At 44.0% G+C, this 18,927-nt stretch overlaps 1 protein-coding gene across 1 annotated transcript; it reads right to left on the bottom strand.

Moving 5' to 3' along the window:
- Window positions 1–500: 500 nt before the first annotated feature.
- On the bottom strand, window positions 501–18,896 carry nup153 (nucleoporin 153). Its single transcript, XM_071521999.1, has 22 exons — window positions 18,803–18,896; window positions 12,718–12,931; window positions 12,317–12,592; window positions 11,687–11,826; window positions 10,150–10,278; window positions 9,571–9,687; window positions 9,285–9,326; window positions 9,006–9,059; window positions 7,866–8,006; window positions 7,709–7,761; window positions 7,462–7,597; window positions 7,179–7,340; window positions 6,968–7,066; window positions 6,782–6,866; window positions 6,577–6,678; window positions 5,819–6,469; window positions 5,447–5,641; window positions 4,093–5,034; window positions 3,438–3,821; window positions 2,607–2,837; window positions 2,283–2,466; window positions 501–2,125 (listed from the first exon to the last, which is right to left on the bottom strand). The coding sequence occupies exons 1-22, from the start codon at window positions 18,878–18,880 to the stop codon at window positions 2,035–2,037; spliced, it is 4,506 nt and encodes a 1,501-aa protein (XP_071378100.1). The 5' UTR covers window positions 18,881–18,896; the 3' UTR covers window positions 501–2,034.
- Between the last annotated feature and the right edge of the window lie 31 nt (window positions 18,897–18,927).

The raw sequence follows: 18,927 nt of genomic DNA on the forward strand, positions 1-18,927 counted from the left end.
GGAGAGAACGTTTGGAATCTTCTCCATTGTGAGATCTGCTGGAATTCTGATACACAAAGGCTCATAGAATTCATGTAAACATATTAAGCCTCAGGTTTTGTCTCTGAATGTAAATATATATATATATATATATATATATATGTATAACCCTAACCCTATACACACACACACCCATAGTGCCTTCAGAAAATATTCAACCCCCTTAATCTTTTCCACATTTTGTAATACATCTGAATTCTAATTGTATTAGATTAGGACTTTTGTCACTGATCTGCATGCAATAACCCATAATGTCTATTTTTTTTTCTTTACAATAAATGCATTTTATTTACATTTAAATGCGAAGGTGATATGTTCTTGGAAATGCCCTTGAGATGTCTCTACAGCTACACCTTGATCCAGTCCACCTGTGGTATAAAATATAATAAAATATAATAAAATATATACCTGTGGTATAAAATCAAGGAGACAAAGAAACATTCATTCATTTTATAGTTTTATTGATGGTAATTACCCATGGTTTTATTTTATCACTCATCCAGTAATAATCATGGCTTTAAAATTAAATTGACTTCCTTATTATCCAAAGTCACCCTAGTCCATTTAAACACGCAATAGAAAAATATATACTTAATACTTTGTACAATACTGGTTTTGGTCCAAACAAAAGTGGATCAGAAAAGCCAATATACCTTTAGTCATCAAAGGCTCCCCAATTTGCATTTAAGTTCCTTTTAAATGGATTTGGGCAACTTTGAATATAGGGATTTACATAATAAATTCTAAAGACAAAAATGCTGAATGCGGAGTTGGTAACACACAAAAATTCAACTTCACAGATTAAAAAAAAAAATATCACTATTTACAGGTTTTTATAATAATATTCAAAGGCCAATTAAGAGAGAGATAAAGACGGAGAGGCAGAGAGAGGTAAAGGGAGAGTATAACGAATCAAGAGGAGGGAAGGAACGAGAGAGAGAAAGAGAGAGAGAGAAAGAGGGCACAAAAAGCAGAGTAGTGGAGCAAACCAGAGAGGTCAAAGAATTGAACATGGAACAGAGTTTGGAACTACACATTTACAAAGTCCTAAGGAGTAGGACCGGGGCTTCAGCCTCCAGCCCCGTCCATCCTCCACAGTGCATGGGTACGGTTCCCCTCTCCCACCCCCACCCTCCTTACTTCCTCTCCTTGTTTTGTTTTAAACACATTCATTTGCTTCTCGCCTACGGCGGCCCTCGCTGCCCAGGCGATACTCGATCGTTCAGTTGTCATACACACACCGACACGCAACCTCAGCATGTACAAAGAAACCAAACACACCTCAAGTCTGTACATAGAGGGGAAAAAAACAAGCACGCTGCATTCATCACACAGAAACACGCTTATCCCTGTACATACAGCACACACAGCACTAACACCATGGCTACATCTCCAATGGCACCTTGATCACTATCTGTTATGTAAGAGTAGCAGTCTAAATAGTTTACAGGATTACCATTGGAGATTTGCCCCACAGCTCTCACTACCTCTCTGCATATCACAGCTCATAACCTGATCACCCATACTAATTAACAATAGGATTTTGTGTACACTCGCAACTTTGCAGTTTTTGCCTTTGTAATTTTATTACAAAAAGTCATGCCTAAAGTCTAGCAGACATTTGCAGGTGTTGAAAATATAGATATATGACCGTCTTGTTTTTCATGTCGAGCAGAGGTTCCTTGCTTGATTGTTTTTTTAGTCAATGTCATTGTTGTAAGTTAAGTTTTTTTTTTATAACATGTCCCGTGGGAGGGTCTCACATACTAACTGCTCTGGTCTACATGTGAAAACCTCCTAAGACACCAGCCCAGCCGTCAGTTAAACTCCGCCCATCTATCCAGCCCTAGGATGAAGCGGTCCCAGCCTCGGCCCTTCTTCACATGCTAAGTTCAGTGTTTGTCCAGTCGAGGCCCTCCAGGACATTATTCAGCCTCCGGGAGGGATACAGTCAAGTCAAAGTCAAGTCTAGTTTCTGGTCGAGTCCCCAGGGCTCTACTTTCTGCGCCGCACGGCCGTCTTGATCTTGCGCCCAGCAATCGTTTGCTGTCCGGCAGGGGAGGCTACAAAGTTGGATTTAACTGACCTGGAAGAGTAAATGACATTTCCATTATTGTCACAAACACCATCATCAACAACAGCTGTCAAGTCAGCCTGAAGACTTTGGACAAATCTATTTCAGGGTGCGCAGATATGATTCACAGCATACTAGCGTGCATTTACATTGAAAAGTTCCAACATACCCAATATTGAATGCAGCGGGCTGTGTGAAGTTGAATCCACCTCCGGGTGCAGCTGGTTGAGGTGCGATGGAGGGGGTGGCAGAGGGGGCAGGAGATGCCGCTGATCCCGCTCCAAAAGCAAACACACCCGAGTTGTTGGTCGAGGTTCCGAAAGCACTGGCTCCTCCAAACTGAAAGCCTCCACCTGATAACAAAGTCACACATTCAGTTGACTTTCATTTCATCAATTCATGCTAAAGATTTCTTCACATTGTGTGGACCATGAGCACATGGTACTGCAGATAACCTGCAAGTAAAACTGATGATGCCACTGCAGTCACCCACCTGGTGCGGAGTTAGTGGCTGCTCCAAACACAGGTGTGGAGTTGGTCTGCTGTCCAAAGCCCGGGGCCGCGTTGGGCTTGGCCCCAAAGGCCGGGGGCTGGGAGGCTGTGGCCGTGAAAGGGGAAGGGGCTGGGGATCCAAAAGCTGAGCCAAAGGAGGGGGTCTGGTTGGCCCCGAAACCACCAGAGGGGGCTGAGCTGAAGACAAACGGGGAGGGCGCAGCAGACGGGGCTGGAGAAAAACAAAGAAAAATTAGTAAAGGTTGGGCAATAACAACACATGTACAGGTAATACAATTCAACATTTAAGAATTTCAAATGTCATTAACAAAAAGGCAAGCCCTTTTACAATATAGCCACAAGTGTCAATACCAGGGTTTAAACCATTGGGGCAATGCTCATGATTCAAAACTGTCAAGAGCTATATGGAAATGTTCAAAGATTACACTTGCTGTCATTTGCTTAATTGTGATAGGGACATCCATTCAATGAGATTGAGACAGTTGTAACTTAGAGTGGTGGCCATCAATTAAGTTCCCAAGTGGACAGTGTAGGAGAAGTATGACGACATGACGACATTAAAGTATGACGACATTAAACCTTCCTTTGAGTTTGCATGAAATTTTTTGCATGTCTAAATAGGTCCCAACATGTCAACCAAGTTTCACAGTTATCGCTCAAGCCCACTATAAGCTATTATGAAACAGACAACATGCTCACGCACCTATGACAACCATACAACTAATTAAGCATATTCTATAAAAGGAACAAATTTCATGTAAAATTTTCAGGACAAAAACAAGCATTATAGGCTACCAAAGGAGATACAGACCTGAAGATGAGGCAGCAGAGGGCGCTGCTGCTCCAAAAGCAAAGGAGGGAGCAGCAGCAGGAGCAGCGCTGGCAGCAGCCCCAAAGAGGAAGGGCTGAGCCGCAGGTGGGGCCGGGGCGGAGTTCAGGGAGGTGGCTGATGGGGCAGGCGGCTGGCTGTCCTGGCTCTGGCCAAAGAAGGTCTTGGTTGGGGGAGCGTCACCTGAGGAAGAGGCGGCCTGACCAAAGATGAAGGCGCTGGGGGCTGCAGCAGGAGCAGGAGCCTGGGTGGAGCTGCTGGTGTTGCCAAACAGACTGGGGGCTGGGGTGACGGTGGAGGATGAGGAGGTGGTGGTGGCATTGCTCGTCATGAAGGAAAATGCTGGTTTTGGAGCAGTAGCAGGATCTGTGGGAGGGAAAAGACAGTGTCAATTATGGTGTGAACTAATACTGCAGTAGAAAAGTTGTTTTGCTGAAACTTGAAATATTTTGTGAATTAATAAAACAAACAAACAAAGCAACAATATTAAATAAGATGCACTCTATTGATCCCCTAGGGGAAATAATGGCAGAATGAATCAACAAAGAATAACAGATCATGTCAACAAAACCATAGTATTGACAAATGAAATGCTACATCTATGACTAGAATAATCAGTATGTTAACTTTCTCTCACCTGCAGCACTTTGTCCAAAGCCGAAGGAGGGTTTAGGACACTCTGGAGCGGGGTTTTCGCTCTTGTCTGCTGGCTTGCCGAAGGTGAATGTGGGTGCCGGCTGCTCTTTGGGAGCGTCGGGTTTGCTGAAGGAGAAACCCCCTAAAGTGGCAGGTGCCTGTGTGACCTCCGGCTCTTTAGTAGCAGCACCAAACAGGAAGCCAGAGGGAGCAGAGGCAGCAGCTTCCTTCTTTTCCTCTGGCTTCCCAAAGGTAAACGCGGGAGCAGCAGGCTCCTTTTCTGCCGATAAGGATCCAAAAGTAGAGCCCCCTAGTGGTGTGTTGGTAGTCAGACTGGGCTCACCCAGCCTCCCAAATACAGATCCAGTGGTGGTGGTGTTTGTTGATGTGGTGTCAGTTGATGACGCTGCAATGTCACTCTTTTCTTGCGAGGAAGTAGGGAGAGTAAAAGTCACAGAGGATGAGGTGATAGTGGGTGCTGCTGTTATTGTCTCATCGGGTTTTGACAGTCCAAAGGAGAAGCCGTCCTTGGAGGACTTACTCTCTGTGCTAGACGTTCCGGTTCCAAACGCTATCCCACTACTGGCTCCAAATTGAAACCCAGAACCTGCGGCAGGTTGGTCTGACTTTTTGTCATCACTGGCTGTTGCCTGGGTGGAGGCAGACCCAAATTTAAAGCCCTCAGTAGAGCCGCCGAATTTGAACCCTGACGGTTCAGTAGTGTCTTTAGAAGTGGTTTCTGATGAGGCGCTTCCAAATGACCCTCCAAATTTGAATCCACCAGACGATGATGAGGAGGTCTCTGAAAGGGAACCCCCAAACTTGAACCCCCCAGATCCAGAGGTACAGTCTGATGATGAGCCAAACTTGAAACCTCCTGAACCAGAGGTAGAAGTGCCAAATGCAGAGGAGCCGGAGGTGCCAAAAGTGGATGAACCAAAAGCTGAACAAGAAAAACAAAAGGATTACAATAATTCCAAAAGGTGAAATATACAGATCAAGCTTATTACAAATTTTATTCAGTTCAAAATTTTCTACTTTCTCCAGACCTTAATTACTTCACTGGATTTGGTACTGATTTTTTGACGGTTCAACATGATGCATGAAAATAATAGTTGGGCAATATGATTTTCAACTAGGTGGCATCTTTAAATAGCTAAACATTATTTTCTTACACCAAACGTGAAGAAAATTAGTTAACAACTTAATAAAATATGCATCAGGACATATTTTGCCCCCCACACACTGAATAGGATTTGGGCACCAGCAATCAATTTTAGATCGGTCAGTGCTGTCATTAACCATCAACATGTGTTGGCAAAACCTCTGCTTCCACAGCGGGGAAGTATATTTACCTTTGGACTCCACTTTAGCTCCGGGTTTGGGTGTCTGGCAGGCAACACACTGTACGTCGGCGGCCTTGTTCTGTACACAGCAGACATCACAATCCCAAGCGCCCTCTGGCTTCTTAAACTTGTCCCCGAATCCCAACAGAGGGGCGCTGCTGGCTGACGCTGAGGCTAATGTTGAGGACGCTCCCGCTGACGCTCCTGTTAAGTGAGGAAAGGAAGACACACAAATCAACAAACCATCTCTCAACATCCCAATTATTTAATGACAGCTAATGTGATTCTACTTTCATGAAAAAGGAGGAATTGTAAATACAGAGACCAAGATCTTGTGTTTTGGTGAGCAATGAACACCAACATTTGCTCTCTCCCCATTACCTGGTTTAGCGCTCATGCAGGCCACACACTTTGTTTCCTGCGCCTTGTTCTCCACCATACATGTATCACATTCCCATGCACCCTCTGGCTTCTTGAACTTGTCTCCAAATCCAACGAACCCTGTAGAAACGGGGGCTGTCGGGGTAGATACAGTCTTAACGGCTGAGAAGGCAGAAGGAAGAGTCAGTGAGGGCTTAACCCCCATGCCTGGCTTGGCTGTATCACAGGCCACGCACTTAACTGCGTCAGGTTTGTTCTGAACAAGACACGTATCGCACTCCCAGGTTCCCGCGGGTTTGGCAAACCTTGCGCCAAAACCTGTGGTGGTTGTAGTTGTGGTAGTGCTGCTGTTCTCTAGCCCAGCCGAGGTGGCAGATGTTGGCTTACTGTCCAAAGATTTGGATGAGGAGGAATTGGGTTGTGGAGTCATGCAGGCAACGCACTTGGAGTCCGATGGTTTGTTCTGAACTAAGCAGGTGTCACAATTCCACGAGCCTGCCGGGGGTTTGAACAAGTCGCCAAACCCTGTGGAAGAAGAGGAGAGGGAGGAGGAGGTGCTAGAGGTGGAGGAAAGGGCTGTGGATTCTGTGGAGGTCTGCTGGGGAGCCGTGTCAGGACCTGGGGAACTCCGAGCAACAGGAGAGGCAAAGCCTAGAGAGAGGGAAAAGGTGAAGGGTAAAAAACATTAGAACATCCAGATTCCGTCTTGCAAAGATACAAACAAAAAATACTGCAGATAATGTTTAATTGATTCTAACCAGGTGCTTTGAGGAGGTCCAGCACACTGCCCTGCTTCAGGGCCTTGGCTGGTTTGAAGGGTCCTTCAAAATCTTCTGTGCTATTGCTTGTAGTTGACTTCACTGTAGAAAACAACAGGAGGATCAAATCATTATTAGAGTTCCAATTTTCTGCATAAAGGCAAGAAAACAACACCAGGTCAACTCTGACACCACTCTTTCTTACCTTCTGCCACTATGGGAGTAGCTAGCTTCCCATTTGACATAGAGGGACCCATTTTTGCTACAGGTGCACTAAAAGTAAATCCAGCCTAGGAGGAGGAAAAGAAAACGACTATTAGTATCAACTTTACTGATGTAAATAATTAAAATCTTGAAAATTACTACTCTTTAAGAAACTGTATATACTTACAGAAGGGGAAAAGGTAGGTGGGCTAGCAGCAGTTGCTTTGACAATGGGGGAGGAAAAGGTAAAAGGTTCACAGGGGGGTGTAGAGGCTGCGGGAGGCTCCTGAAAGAAACATACCATTAGGTGAGTGCGCTCATTAGACCATTCACACACACAGCTGTTAAGCTTTAGATGTGGGTGTGACCCAATAACACGAGAAAGTTTAAAGTCAGACCTTATCTGTGACAGTTTCCTTGGCAGGGGTCACAGGCGTCATGCTGGGGGTGGGGTTGACGGCGATGAAGGCGGTGGGGGGTGGGGAGGAGAAGCTGAAGGTGGGCAGGCTGAAGGTGCTGATGGGAAGCGAGATGGCTGGCAGGTCTGGCACCTCAGCCACCTGATGTCAGAACAAGCATGTATACCACAGTGAGCTCAATTTCAAGGCACAACACACTGCCAAAAGAAAAATGCAAACATTAAATGTTTATGGCATTTCTGGATATCGTTACAGTATTCACCTCATCGTCTTCAGGGCGTTTGGAAGACGGCCGTGTACTGGTCCTCTCCCTCTTCATCTTGCCCCCTCCGGAGCTTGAGCTGCTGGCTGCAGGCGTGCTGGACAGAGGGTAAGCTGGGCCACAAGAACTAGTTGTGCTGAGAGAGGGGGAAAGAAACAGAGTTAAACTGAGTCAAGTAAATTTAGACTCACAATGTATGGAGACCAGCCTAGCATCCAAAGCCTCCTAAATAATGATGCATCAGTACCTTTGAGATGGACCTGGGGCTGCTTCAGGTATTTGTGGTGATTGTCTTGTGGGCTAAGGGAGAAAAAGAAATGGAGCATCAAATATTATGCTAGGAACCCTTTTATTGCATTTAATACAGAAGAACCATGTGGCTGTGTGAAGTCAGTGGCTCTGACCGTGTCTCTTGGGGTCCTGTCCAAGGTTCGGCCCACTCCACCGGGGGTCAGAGACGGCCTGAAGGACACAGAGCGATTTCCTGACACTGAAGCTGCTGCAGGAATCACCAGCCTCTGCACTGGCGGGAGGGGGGAATCCAGCTGAAGATAAGAGAGGGAGGCAATATGTGAATCATCAGCTTAAACTTAACCGACAGAACCATGGCATTCAAATATTATGGCCTCAAAAACTGACCGTAAAAAGCAGCAGCGCGCACAGCTCCAAATCTTAAACAATGTATCGGGTGCACGGTTGTGGCAAGGATCAAAACAAACAGAACAACGGCACTCACAGAACAATAATCTTCTTATTTATTATGGGCAAAAAACGAACGCGTTTCGGCTAGAAGCCATCATCAGCGTGAAAAAACTGACCGAACAGAGTGGTGGTAACCCTTATTGGTTTATCAATTTTGGATCCTGCCAAGTGCACAAGACCCAAAACCAACAAAACTAATATCAGACATGAAAGACCAAGTTAGGTTTAGGCCAGTCTTGCCTGTGTGGGTCAATAGACCATTGTTGGGTTTTACAAAGCAGCTGTCACAGCTGGGAATGCCTGACAGTTATTACTGAGGACTAGTCCAGTCCTGGCACAGTTTAACAATGGACTACACTGGACAACACACCTCTCTCTCTCTCACTCTCACACACACACACACACACACACACACACACACACACTTTCGCTTGCTAATACAATCATGCAGTCTGGCACACTTCTCCAAATAAGCGTGTGTGCATGCGCACAGTGGTGAACAGCTGTGTCCCAGCCGAGGAGAATCCTGTTGACTAGTATAAAAGAGGCCAACAGGCGGTAGGACAGGAAGCGACAGGAAGACAAACCAAAGCAAGTGCTGCTGGGTTTGTACAATGATGTCCCTGTTCACATCACTGAAGCCTGCTGAAATATCCGCGCAGCACAGCGGTGAACGAATTGGTTGATGTGCACACACACGTCATGCGGTGACATATGACCCAAACATACCATAAAAACAAACTAACATGTGGCTTAGTGTGGACAGCTAGAGACAAATACAACTTTCTAATGAACTGGGCATGAAGGAATATTATCACAAGGATTTAAAAATCAATATTTACCCGTTTCTTTTTGCTCTGGAAATGTGAAAGATCTAGATTTGTGCCATCCATTGACTGCAAGGAGAAAAATGAGAAAATGAATAAGACAATGTTTTAATTGGGTTAGGGTTAGTTTTTTTGGACACACTTGTCAGTCACTACTAACACCCCCCCCCCCCCCCCCCCTCCTTTTGTGTGTGCATGATCACATCCATGTTGTGTATTGTACAAAAAGTGTGTGATTGCAAACAAATCAGGTTCTAATGATTATTTTGCGACAACGACATCCAAAACACTTACTGCTGACAGGGGGGAGGCTGCAGCTGGGATCCTCTTGGCATCCTGTTGAGAAAACAAAGACCTGATCAAAACACAGCTATTTTAGAGAAAAATCATTTACCAAAATTGAATACTGTGACCATGACAACGTGACACAAAATTTACATTACCTTTTCAATTGGCAACATAAAAACGGTAACTTTCCCATCACACTTATTGCATAATGAATCCAAGTTGGAGTAGAAGAGATGGCTGTGTATACCTCCTGTATGTGTGTGTGTGTGTCTGTGTGCGTGTATACACTCACAGCCAGAGGACTTGACATGCGCTCCAGGGACTGCAGGATGCGTCTGGCTGTGGCGCTGGTCACCCCACAGGGCTGGGCACCAGCAGGCTTGGCCTTGATCTGCCTCCTCACTGGGGCCTACAGATCGATCAGACAGTCATTTAATCGGTCTCTCAAATAACCAAATCAATATATACTTCACATTGACTTTTATCCTACAGCACCACTGTCTGACATTAACTTCTTGGCTCACCCGCCAAAAAAATACCCAAATTACCTGCCATGAATAATTTTTACTGGCCAAAATAATTAATATACGTTTTTCATAGAAGTATGTCACTCTACCCTTCTTCAATGCTATTTTGTGTATGGAATCAGGTGCTGTGAGTTAACTTAAAAGTTTGACACACACTTAATAATGGATCAAGTTTATAATTCATCATGAAGCGCAACAAAATTCACTATAACTGATGCTTAGCAGGTGTTCATTTCCAGACCCTGCATGGCTCTCATCAAGGACTTACAGAAGAGTTGCCTTTTGGCTTTTCTACTAAGTTAGTGTGTTAAGCGAGCAGCACATGGAGGTAGTTGGGGCCTGACCTGGTAAGGTGTGCCGGGGCGAGTGCGAGAGCTCCTGACCGCAGCTGCCCCGCCATATGTGGTCTTCCCAGGGTAGAAGGGTGAATCCCCCAGCTGGCTGGAGTTCAGCACTGTGCTGTTCAATGTCGACTGGAGGAGAGAGCGGTAAACTGGAAACTTAAACACAGCCTTTGTACACTACATCAAAATGATAATCAATGGTTTTCTCAAACACAAACTAATTAGGGTTTTGCATGTTTTTGCACAACAGCTTTTTGTAATATAAGAAATGAGACAAAGAAAAAAAAAGTTCAATCTCATGAGCAAACTAGCAAATACATAAAGCTGAATGCAACCAGCTCTGGTAGTGACTGGCTGCGAGCAGAGTGAGACTAAAAGAGATTTCTCTAGGGCTGCATTTAAATCATAAAAGTATTTTACGTTGGTGCTCGATGTCCCAACATTTTGTCTAGACCTAAAAAGCAATGCTCAGTGCAAGCTGTATTGAAGTTTCTGTTGCCCGTGACTTTGCAGAGGGTCAATTGGGCGCACTGACCGAATTCCAGAGGGACATTTTATATTTAAGTGGGTCACTGGCAGCCTAGATCAAACCCTGTGACACACATTTGCTCCCTCAAGCAGGGTTTTTCCTGGCTCAGAAAAGGGCTTCAGTGGTACTTGTGTGGGCCAGCGCACACAATCAATTGACCCGACTCCCTTGATCATATTCAGGCTATTATAGTTAACAAGTGGTTGACAAAATATAACAAAAATAATAATTCAAATAAACACATAAAACAATATATTAAGTTTGACTGTATGCAATTAATTTAACTGTATGATTATGCTAGAAAGTGAATTTTAAGTGGTTTAAAAGACTTTTCCTCCATTGAAACTTCAACAGTGAAGCAGAATTGCAGCAGGCAGTAAGTCTGCATACCCTTAAGCATTTCACAAAATTAGGATATTGGAAAATACCATGTTTGGATAAATATTTGGTTGTTCATATTTAGTGTTGGATAAATATTTGGTTGTTCACATTTAGTGTCGGAACACTGCATAGAAATTACAGGTTAATAATTCAGACCTGAGCCTGCGCACTCACCAGTGTCTCTCTCTTTCTCTGTGCAGGTATTCAGCAAACACACCTGACTTGCCTACCACTTAGCTGATAACAATCATTTCCTCTTGGAGTAAGAACATTATTCACCAAATGAGTCTGCTATTTAACTTTGGCAAAAAGTTAGCTGACATTTTTGTCTCGCTTGCACCTCATTTTGAAGCAGCAACGTTACTTTAGTGCATCTCGTGAAGAATGGTTGTTGCTTTCACTTGACTTCTTCAGCACTCATGACTGCCGCCCTGCTGGTTGGAGTACCGCATAACATCCAAAATAGAACAGGGAAAATCTAAGCTGCTGTAGTCATTCATTATAAAACATTAATATCTATATAAATGCAAAGCTTTGTTTGTGGCTCAAATGTGTTCTCTGTAAACAAGCAATCCTTTACTCACTGACGAGACTCACTATTTGACTGGCAGAAAATGAAACACTCACATTGGAGGAGGTTCCAAAGACAGACAGGTTGAAAGCAGGCTTTTTCAGACTGGACTGTGCAGGCTGGGGCCCAGAACTGGTTCTGTCTGTCTCTGGGGACCACAGCTGGGGGATCAATGCTGTTTTAGAGGTGGGGACATCTGCAGAGAAACATGTAGTTTTGTGAAACCAACACAGCCACAGAGGATACGGTCTGGGCATTTTGAGAGAGCAGAAATCTAGCTTGAACGTTAGAGGAAAAAGGGTGGGAGCAGGTACATCACTGGGCTTATAAAGTGGGCACCTCCCATCACATGAATATGAATTAGGCTCACAACACTTTCAACAACACGTTCAACATCAAATTCTGGCGTACCGGAACCAACCCCCTCTACACCTGCTCTCACTTAACAGAAATACAGTCACCTACACTACCGTATAATTAGCCTAACACCCAGTTGATAACATTTCCTCATAATTTATAAACTCGCCATTGGTCATGTTGAGACTGTTTGAGATGTGGATCATTCAAAAAGTGGTGGCATGATATGTTAAAAGTCTATTCAAACACACCAAACTAGCCTTTAAAGACACACAAGCCTTCACATGCAGAGACAAAACCTTTTGTACAAATACACTTTCTCTCTGTACCTTTGTCAGAGGCACGGGAGGAGAAGCCGCTAGTGGTGGAGATGTTGTCGTCTTCGTGCTGCGAGAGGTTGTCCTTGATCTCCTTGACCAAGGAGAAGCCCGTGGAAAAGGGCCCAGGGGCCGAGGAGGTGGAGGGCTGTGAGAAGAGGCTGCTGGAGGCCCCCAGGACCGGGGAGGAGGCATCCAGCGGGGGGAAGTGGAGGTGGGAGCGGTTCAGGGGGGGTCGAGACAGCACATGCTCCTGGAAGTTGAGGGACGCCCGGCTAGTCGAGGGCTCTGTGAGGGAGAGAAACCAGAGGTGGGCATGGTGGGCAGGTGGATAGCACGACCAAATACACAAGGGATATACATTTCCCTGGCTTATATCTGTGATAGCTCAAGGGACTGACTGGATCCCTCACCTGTGTTACTGGTGCTGGGCTCCGGGGAGTCCCGTCCGTCAAGGGGAGGAGGTCCCTCCTCGCTGCCGTTAGGTGGGGGCTGGCTGTTCTGCTCTGTCCCCTGCACAACCCCTCCCCCTTCAGCAGCCTCCCCATTCTTGAAGTATTTCTGCAGCCAGGAAGGAACGATGCTCTTTACTGTGTCTGTCACCCGACTGATCAGGCCTGGCTGCTGCTGATAAAATGTGAGAAAAGAGAGAGGAGGCAAGGAAGAGAAGGATGAAATGAGAGAGCCGAGAGAAACACAGAGACAGACAGTGGAGAGAACCAATTAATAGTCAGGTATTATTTTCAGGTTCTCCACCATAATTTTCACCTGATAATCAGCATTCAATGTGATTCTCTACACATGATTCACTACAACAAATCACTAATAGTTTTGCTGAATCTGGCTCATTTCTTTTTCAGCACTTGACAAAGTACCAAAAATAATCTAGGGGAACAAATACGATGCTGAAGAAAACTTAAGACATGCTTGGTTTGTAAATAAATACTGCAATATAGGCCACTTAGGGCTGTACAGTGTGACATATATGTCGCAGGTGCTACAAAAAAATCGGTCTGTGCTATGAATGAATTTACCGCAGTAGCACCCGTGCAATACAGTTTTGCGTGTTTGTGGAGCCGCTTGTTTGTGTGAAGTGAGGGTTTGTGTACTTGTTTGTATGTGAGGTGAATCGATGCCACATCACTATTCTACTTGGTAGTTGTAGTCCATCATGCGATTAAAAATCATGTCCCTGGCTGCGTAGAGTCCATACATCCAACACCAATTCCCACAATTCCTAGGTTACAATCCCATAATTCCTATGCGGTTGCCTCTACGTTTCCTCCGAGGGCAGTGCAGCACCCGGACAGTCTACAGCGTGCACACGCTACAGTTATATTGTAGCTCATCTTCAAAAAAGGCAAGCTGTTGCAAATATGTTTTGATTTAATGAATAAATAATTACCTTTGCAAGACGAACGTGAAGTATATTATGAACTTTCTACGCCGGCACTCAGAGACTAACGTAAGCAGAGCGGAGCAGCGATCAGCAGTAACAAACGAGACCGGCTGACCAACACACACTGCAGCATTAAACAACTTATACCAACTCTGAGGTGAAGAAGATAACTCGGTGCTCAGTCTGTTTCACCTGAAAAATCCTGCGCCCACTCAGCGTCTTGGACAACGATGGCTTTCCCCGGAGCTAACGGTGCAGCAGAGAGGCTGCTCTCCACTGCTGGAGACATAACGTTAATAACAACACAGCGGAGCACTCCGCCTCCCCCTCATTTTGTTAATCTCATACAGGCAGGAGACTGTAAGATGCTTTCAAATTAATTTATTCATTAATTAATGCAGTTAACTTTTTAAAATAAAAAGGCTGCGGACTATTTACCTTAATTGCCAGTTCATATTGTATTTCAGTGGACTAAGGACACCAGTTAATGGTTTGGCACAGAGACTGAAAATAGTGCCCCCTTTTCTATTCATTCAATCGAGAATCGTTTTAAATCGAGAATCGATTCTGAATCGATTCGGACACCCAAGAATCGGAATCAAATCAAATCGTGAGATTCCCAAAGATTCACACCCCTAATTTGAAGCGTAATCTATTGATGTTTTGTATACACTTGTTATGTCCCTGCAATTTACCATTATGGGCAAATAAAGAAAATGTTTGTCTGAAAACATTTCTTGTTAAGGTTTGGATTTTGTGTGCCCTGTATGCAACATTAATGTCCTTTGCCAGTCACATACCTGTTTAAGTGATGAACTGCACTACTTGTGGTTGTTTTTAGAGATGGTAATAGACGTTTTATAAGCGTGCTACAATTTTGTGGCCTGTGCTACAAAACTATCAACCTCTATAGCACCAGTGCTATGTCAAAAAAAAGTTAACGTACAGCCCTGCTTCATAGTGGCCTATATTGTTTAGAAGGCCTTTCCCCTTTACATAAAATGTTGCAGTCTTGTGATTTGGAAAAAACAGAAATCAATATCGCATTTGTTTTTTTTGATCAGCTGCATAGCCCTATTTACAATGAGAAGCCATTCCTGCTCCCCAGTACACAGCCCCACTCAAGCACACCAGGGCAGAAACTGGGTCAGGCAGGCAGTGCATGCTTCTATGAAGCAGTGAGCAAGTGGCACTGGCCTGCACTGCACTGAGGTCTAATATTGGCTGAATTCCAATCAATGGAGATGAGCCTTGTGTCCGACACTCTGTATAAATTTCTTTTTGTGGAACTGGAAATATGAGTAACAGCGTTTTCAATCATTTACATCTTTAGAACGCATCTCTCTCTTAATGCCTATAAAGTGTGGTAACAATGAAGAAAAACAACGAAGAAAACCGTCTTCCGCGTTTAGGGAGCTTTCCAGGTCTTAATTGGCTAACTGAAATTTACCCATTATCTCTGAATTTGGATGTAGGTCTGGGAGTTAGAATAGGCTAGACACAAGGGGGATGCTTCAGGTTTTAAATCAATCACATTCTCTTTGGTTCCAGACTGATAACGTAACTATACTTGAACATCTTCAGACCACATCAAGGCAAGACATCGCTGTGCTATGTTCCTGAGATACTACAGATGATGGGGAACAGGTGAAGAAAGGGCTGGCTAGCTAGTGCACCACTTCATACGTACACCGTCTAGCTGATGGTAGCTTTCACGGCCTGATAAGAGCCATGTGTGCCTCTTGCTTTGTGCTTATCTGTGAAATACACCAGGGGGCCAGCCTGCACTTCAACCTGTCTGAACTTGCTAATTCACACCATTTCAACCAGTCAAGGACCAGTATGTAACCACCACAGTGCAGGTTTACTTAGTGCTACATAAGCTATTGTGATTATAAGGATTTAAGGGGGCCGCTTTACTCCTGTGGACAGGGTCATGGGACCAAAGGGCCTGAGGCAGACTGTCGTGCATGTGTCATTGTTCTCCCAGGAAGCAATCATGTTGGGTTCAAACACCGGGCGATTTTGATTTAATACGCTAGTGCCAGTACACTGACCAGTGTATCCAGCTATTCAAGCACTCCAGTCATTTGAAAGGCAAAAAGCTGTCATTACTGTAAACTCAAGTGACATGAATGTGACAGCTCTTGAGATCCAACAGCATCCCAAATTCTAGCCATTCCAATGTATTTTACAAACTACAGAAAATATGTTATAGAGTTTTTGGCACTAAAACAGAAACAACTTCTAAGTGTCTTATAAGTTATACAGAAATTATACAGGAAAATTATACAATACAGAAAAATGACGGTGAAGTTCAAAGTAAAAATGTTTTTCTCAGCTGATTTGTGCTTAGAAAATGGGCCAAACAATAAATAGCAATTAAGGACAGACAACTAAACAAGACTCATTGGCTGGAGATAGGAGCAGCTAAATAATCTGACCTCAAATCCTCTGTCAACACTGGCCAGCCATACCCTCCAACGAGAGCGGTGTTAATAATTTCCTATAAAATGGGCAAGCACTCCTACAACTCACACAGCGGTCGCATCTCAATTCCATGAGACTTCCTGTCCTCATTCCCCTAAACTGAAATAGAAATGTTCGCATTCATCTGTGATACTGTATTTAAGATGGAGAGGAACTACGAAAAAGAAGATATTTAGACTACTGCGACACAGCCTGGGGTCCACGGGCCCCAGCTCACCTTGTCGCACTACAGTTCACTTGCTAAAAGAGCATATGCATACAAAATAAACCAGCCAACCGCTATTATGTAGTGGCATCTCCAGTCTTCATAAATATGGGTCAAAGGTCAGAGGTGATTAATCCTTCAGACTTTCACCAGCTAAGTTCAATCAGTTTACCCATGTGAGGCTAAGTTTTTTTTATATTTCCTCTACAGTTCAATACTATTATGGATGTGATTTGATGAATAAAATTTAAGATATTCGAATTCCCCCACCTACTGGTTTATCAGCTGTTGTAATTTCAGTTGTTTATCTCTCTCCCACCGGGACTAGTAACCTAAAGGCTAGGCTAGAGCTTCATGTTCAAGTGTCGCTGTAGCTTGCTTGCAGTGTCTTTGGCGGTGCGAGCATTTATAGATCTGTGTTGGTAGTTCGGTGCGTAGACCACCTAAAAACACTAGAAGGCAATGTCGTGCTTTGTTGCATTCTGTAATTGTTTACCTTCTCAGGAACAGAACAGTAACAATGGTGGTGCATAGCCATTTGGAACTGGCAATGGCTTTGTTAAATGAGGAAGAGCTAATTTGTCTATCATTATTGAAAAGGAGAAAATTACATCAGAGAAGATCTCTCTTTGACCTGCTCCATGTTGTCTTCCCCATCAGCAGAAATCAACCGGAAAAATGTATGAGGAAATACAAAGCGGACCATCACAGTTCTTGCGGTCGTACGTTGCCCTACATTTTTGGAGAGGTGCACATAAGCTATGCCAGGAGCCTCTGTGGGCTACACAGACACTGCAGACATCTACGGTGTAGCTATGGTGACGTTTTGACGTTGAACCATATATTAGCCAATATTTATTTGGGTCAGCAGTATATCTTAGCTGCCAATAGAGGGGCAGTACAGTTTTTGAGGGGTCACCAAAACAAAAGGAATGTGCAGCTGATATTTGCATTTACACAAACAAAACACTACAAGTTCAAGTTCACGTTTGTCAGTTACTATATTTTTGTTTACTTTGGCATTGATGCACCATTGTTTTAACTCCTGCCCCATTATCCTCTATTAATTTTCAACACTTATCATTTTCAATACAATGTGTAACTACTAATATTTGATCAAGAACAGGGCCTGCCTCTAATAACCTAAATTCTTTTTGGCCTTTGGCGAATATTTTGGCTGTTCATTAAGTAGGATATGGCGTTTTTCAAGGAATTTTGCATTCATACCTCACAACAGGCCTGATTTTTTTGTATGACAAATTAAACGATTGTCATTAACATATTTATCAACTAACAATAAAACTACTAATAATGCAAATGCTGAGCTATGTCAATATAGCTAAATGATAATCTAGCTAGTCCGAAAGGTCAGCTAGCAAACACATCTCGCCTTTCTCTTACTTCAGCCTGTCCTCAAAGGAACTCCTTGGCACCATTTTTGAGGTAACTAGCCCAGTTACCCTTCCGTACACATCAGTTAGCGAGCGTGCTAGTGGGCTGTGTTTCCCATATTTAAACAAACCAACCATATAATTTATAGCTAACTTGAATATTTAATTCTGCATACAAATTGATCTGTAACGACTGCCTAACGGGGACAGCAATTATCTAATAAATATCAGTACATTCGTTCATTGTCTTACAATGGTTTAAAGCAAACACCAATTTCTGTACAAGGGGTAGGTAAAGCCTCTCAGTCCACCATGTGGGCTCCAAATCAGCCAATGCTTCCTACGCAATCCAGCTGGCAGAGATTTAGCAAATGTTAGCTAGCTAGCACTCACTATACAACGAACGTGTCTCAAAAATCTACAGAAAATGTATATTTGTCTGTTTATAACACAGGTGCCTATAACTGTGGATAGTGAGAAACTAGAGCTCAAACATCACATTATCACAACCGACCATGGTGTGGTGTAGCCAAAGTTAAGAACCAGAGACAACAATGCGCTGCTCGCTAATGCTAGCCTACTAGCTAGCATTCGGATCAGCTAGCTACCGTTTAGAATTGACTTCCTTGCTATTTGCTAACTTAGCTAGGAGCTAACAACTTGCTAACGGCGCTGTCGTTGATCATGACTGCTTGTATTTTAAATTATCGCACAAGCGCTCAAACAACTGATGTTTTATTAGTCTAAACGACCCGTGGTATCATGCTTTTGACCTGTCAAGTCCGTCTCATTTGTCTTCCCTTTAGATACGTCTGTCGGCTAATACGCTAGCAGCCAGCTTGCTAGTTCGCATTTCCGTGACATGCTAGCAGCGCGTGGAGGCCATGAGCGCTAACAGCAGGCCACAAAATGTCTCCAACAAAACAATAACAAGAGCTAAAAGATAATGGCATTACAGTCACTATTATGTCCTCGACGCAAGCTTTTCACGCAAAAACTTCCACTTGATTTACCTGTTTACTTTTGGCGTAAGGTTTAGAGGCAATATGATATCTTCTGCTTCTAATTTTCCCTCCACCCGTGGCCGCCATGGCTTGTTCGTTTGAGTGTCTATCGGTCTTTCGGCGCCGGATAGCTG

This window comes from Centroberyx affinis, unplaced genomic scaffold (genome assembly GCF_046629955.1).
Source record: "Centroberyx affinis isolate AG114_WGS23_722 - 3 ecotype Tasmania unplaced genomic scaffold, CSIRO-AGI_Caff_v1 ptg000949l_1, whole genome shotgun sequence".
NCBI classification, from domain to species: Eukaryota; Metazoa; Chordata; class Actinopteri; order Beryciformes; family Berycidae; genus Centroberyx; species Centroberyx affinis.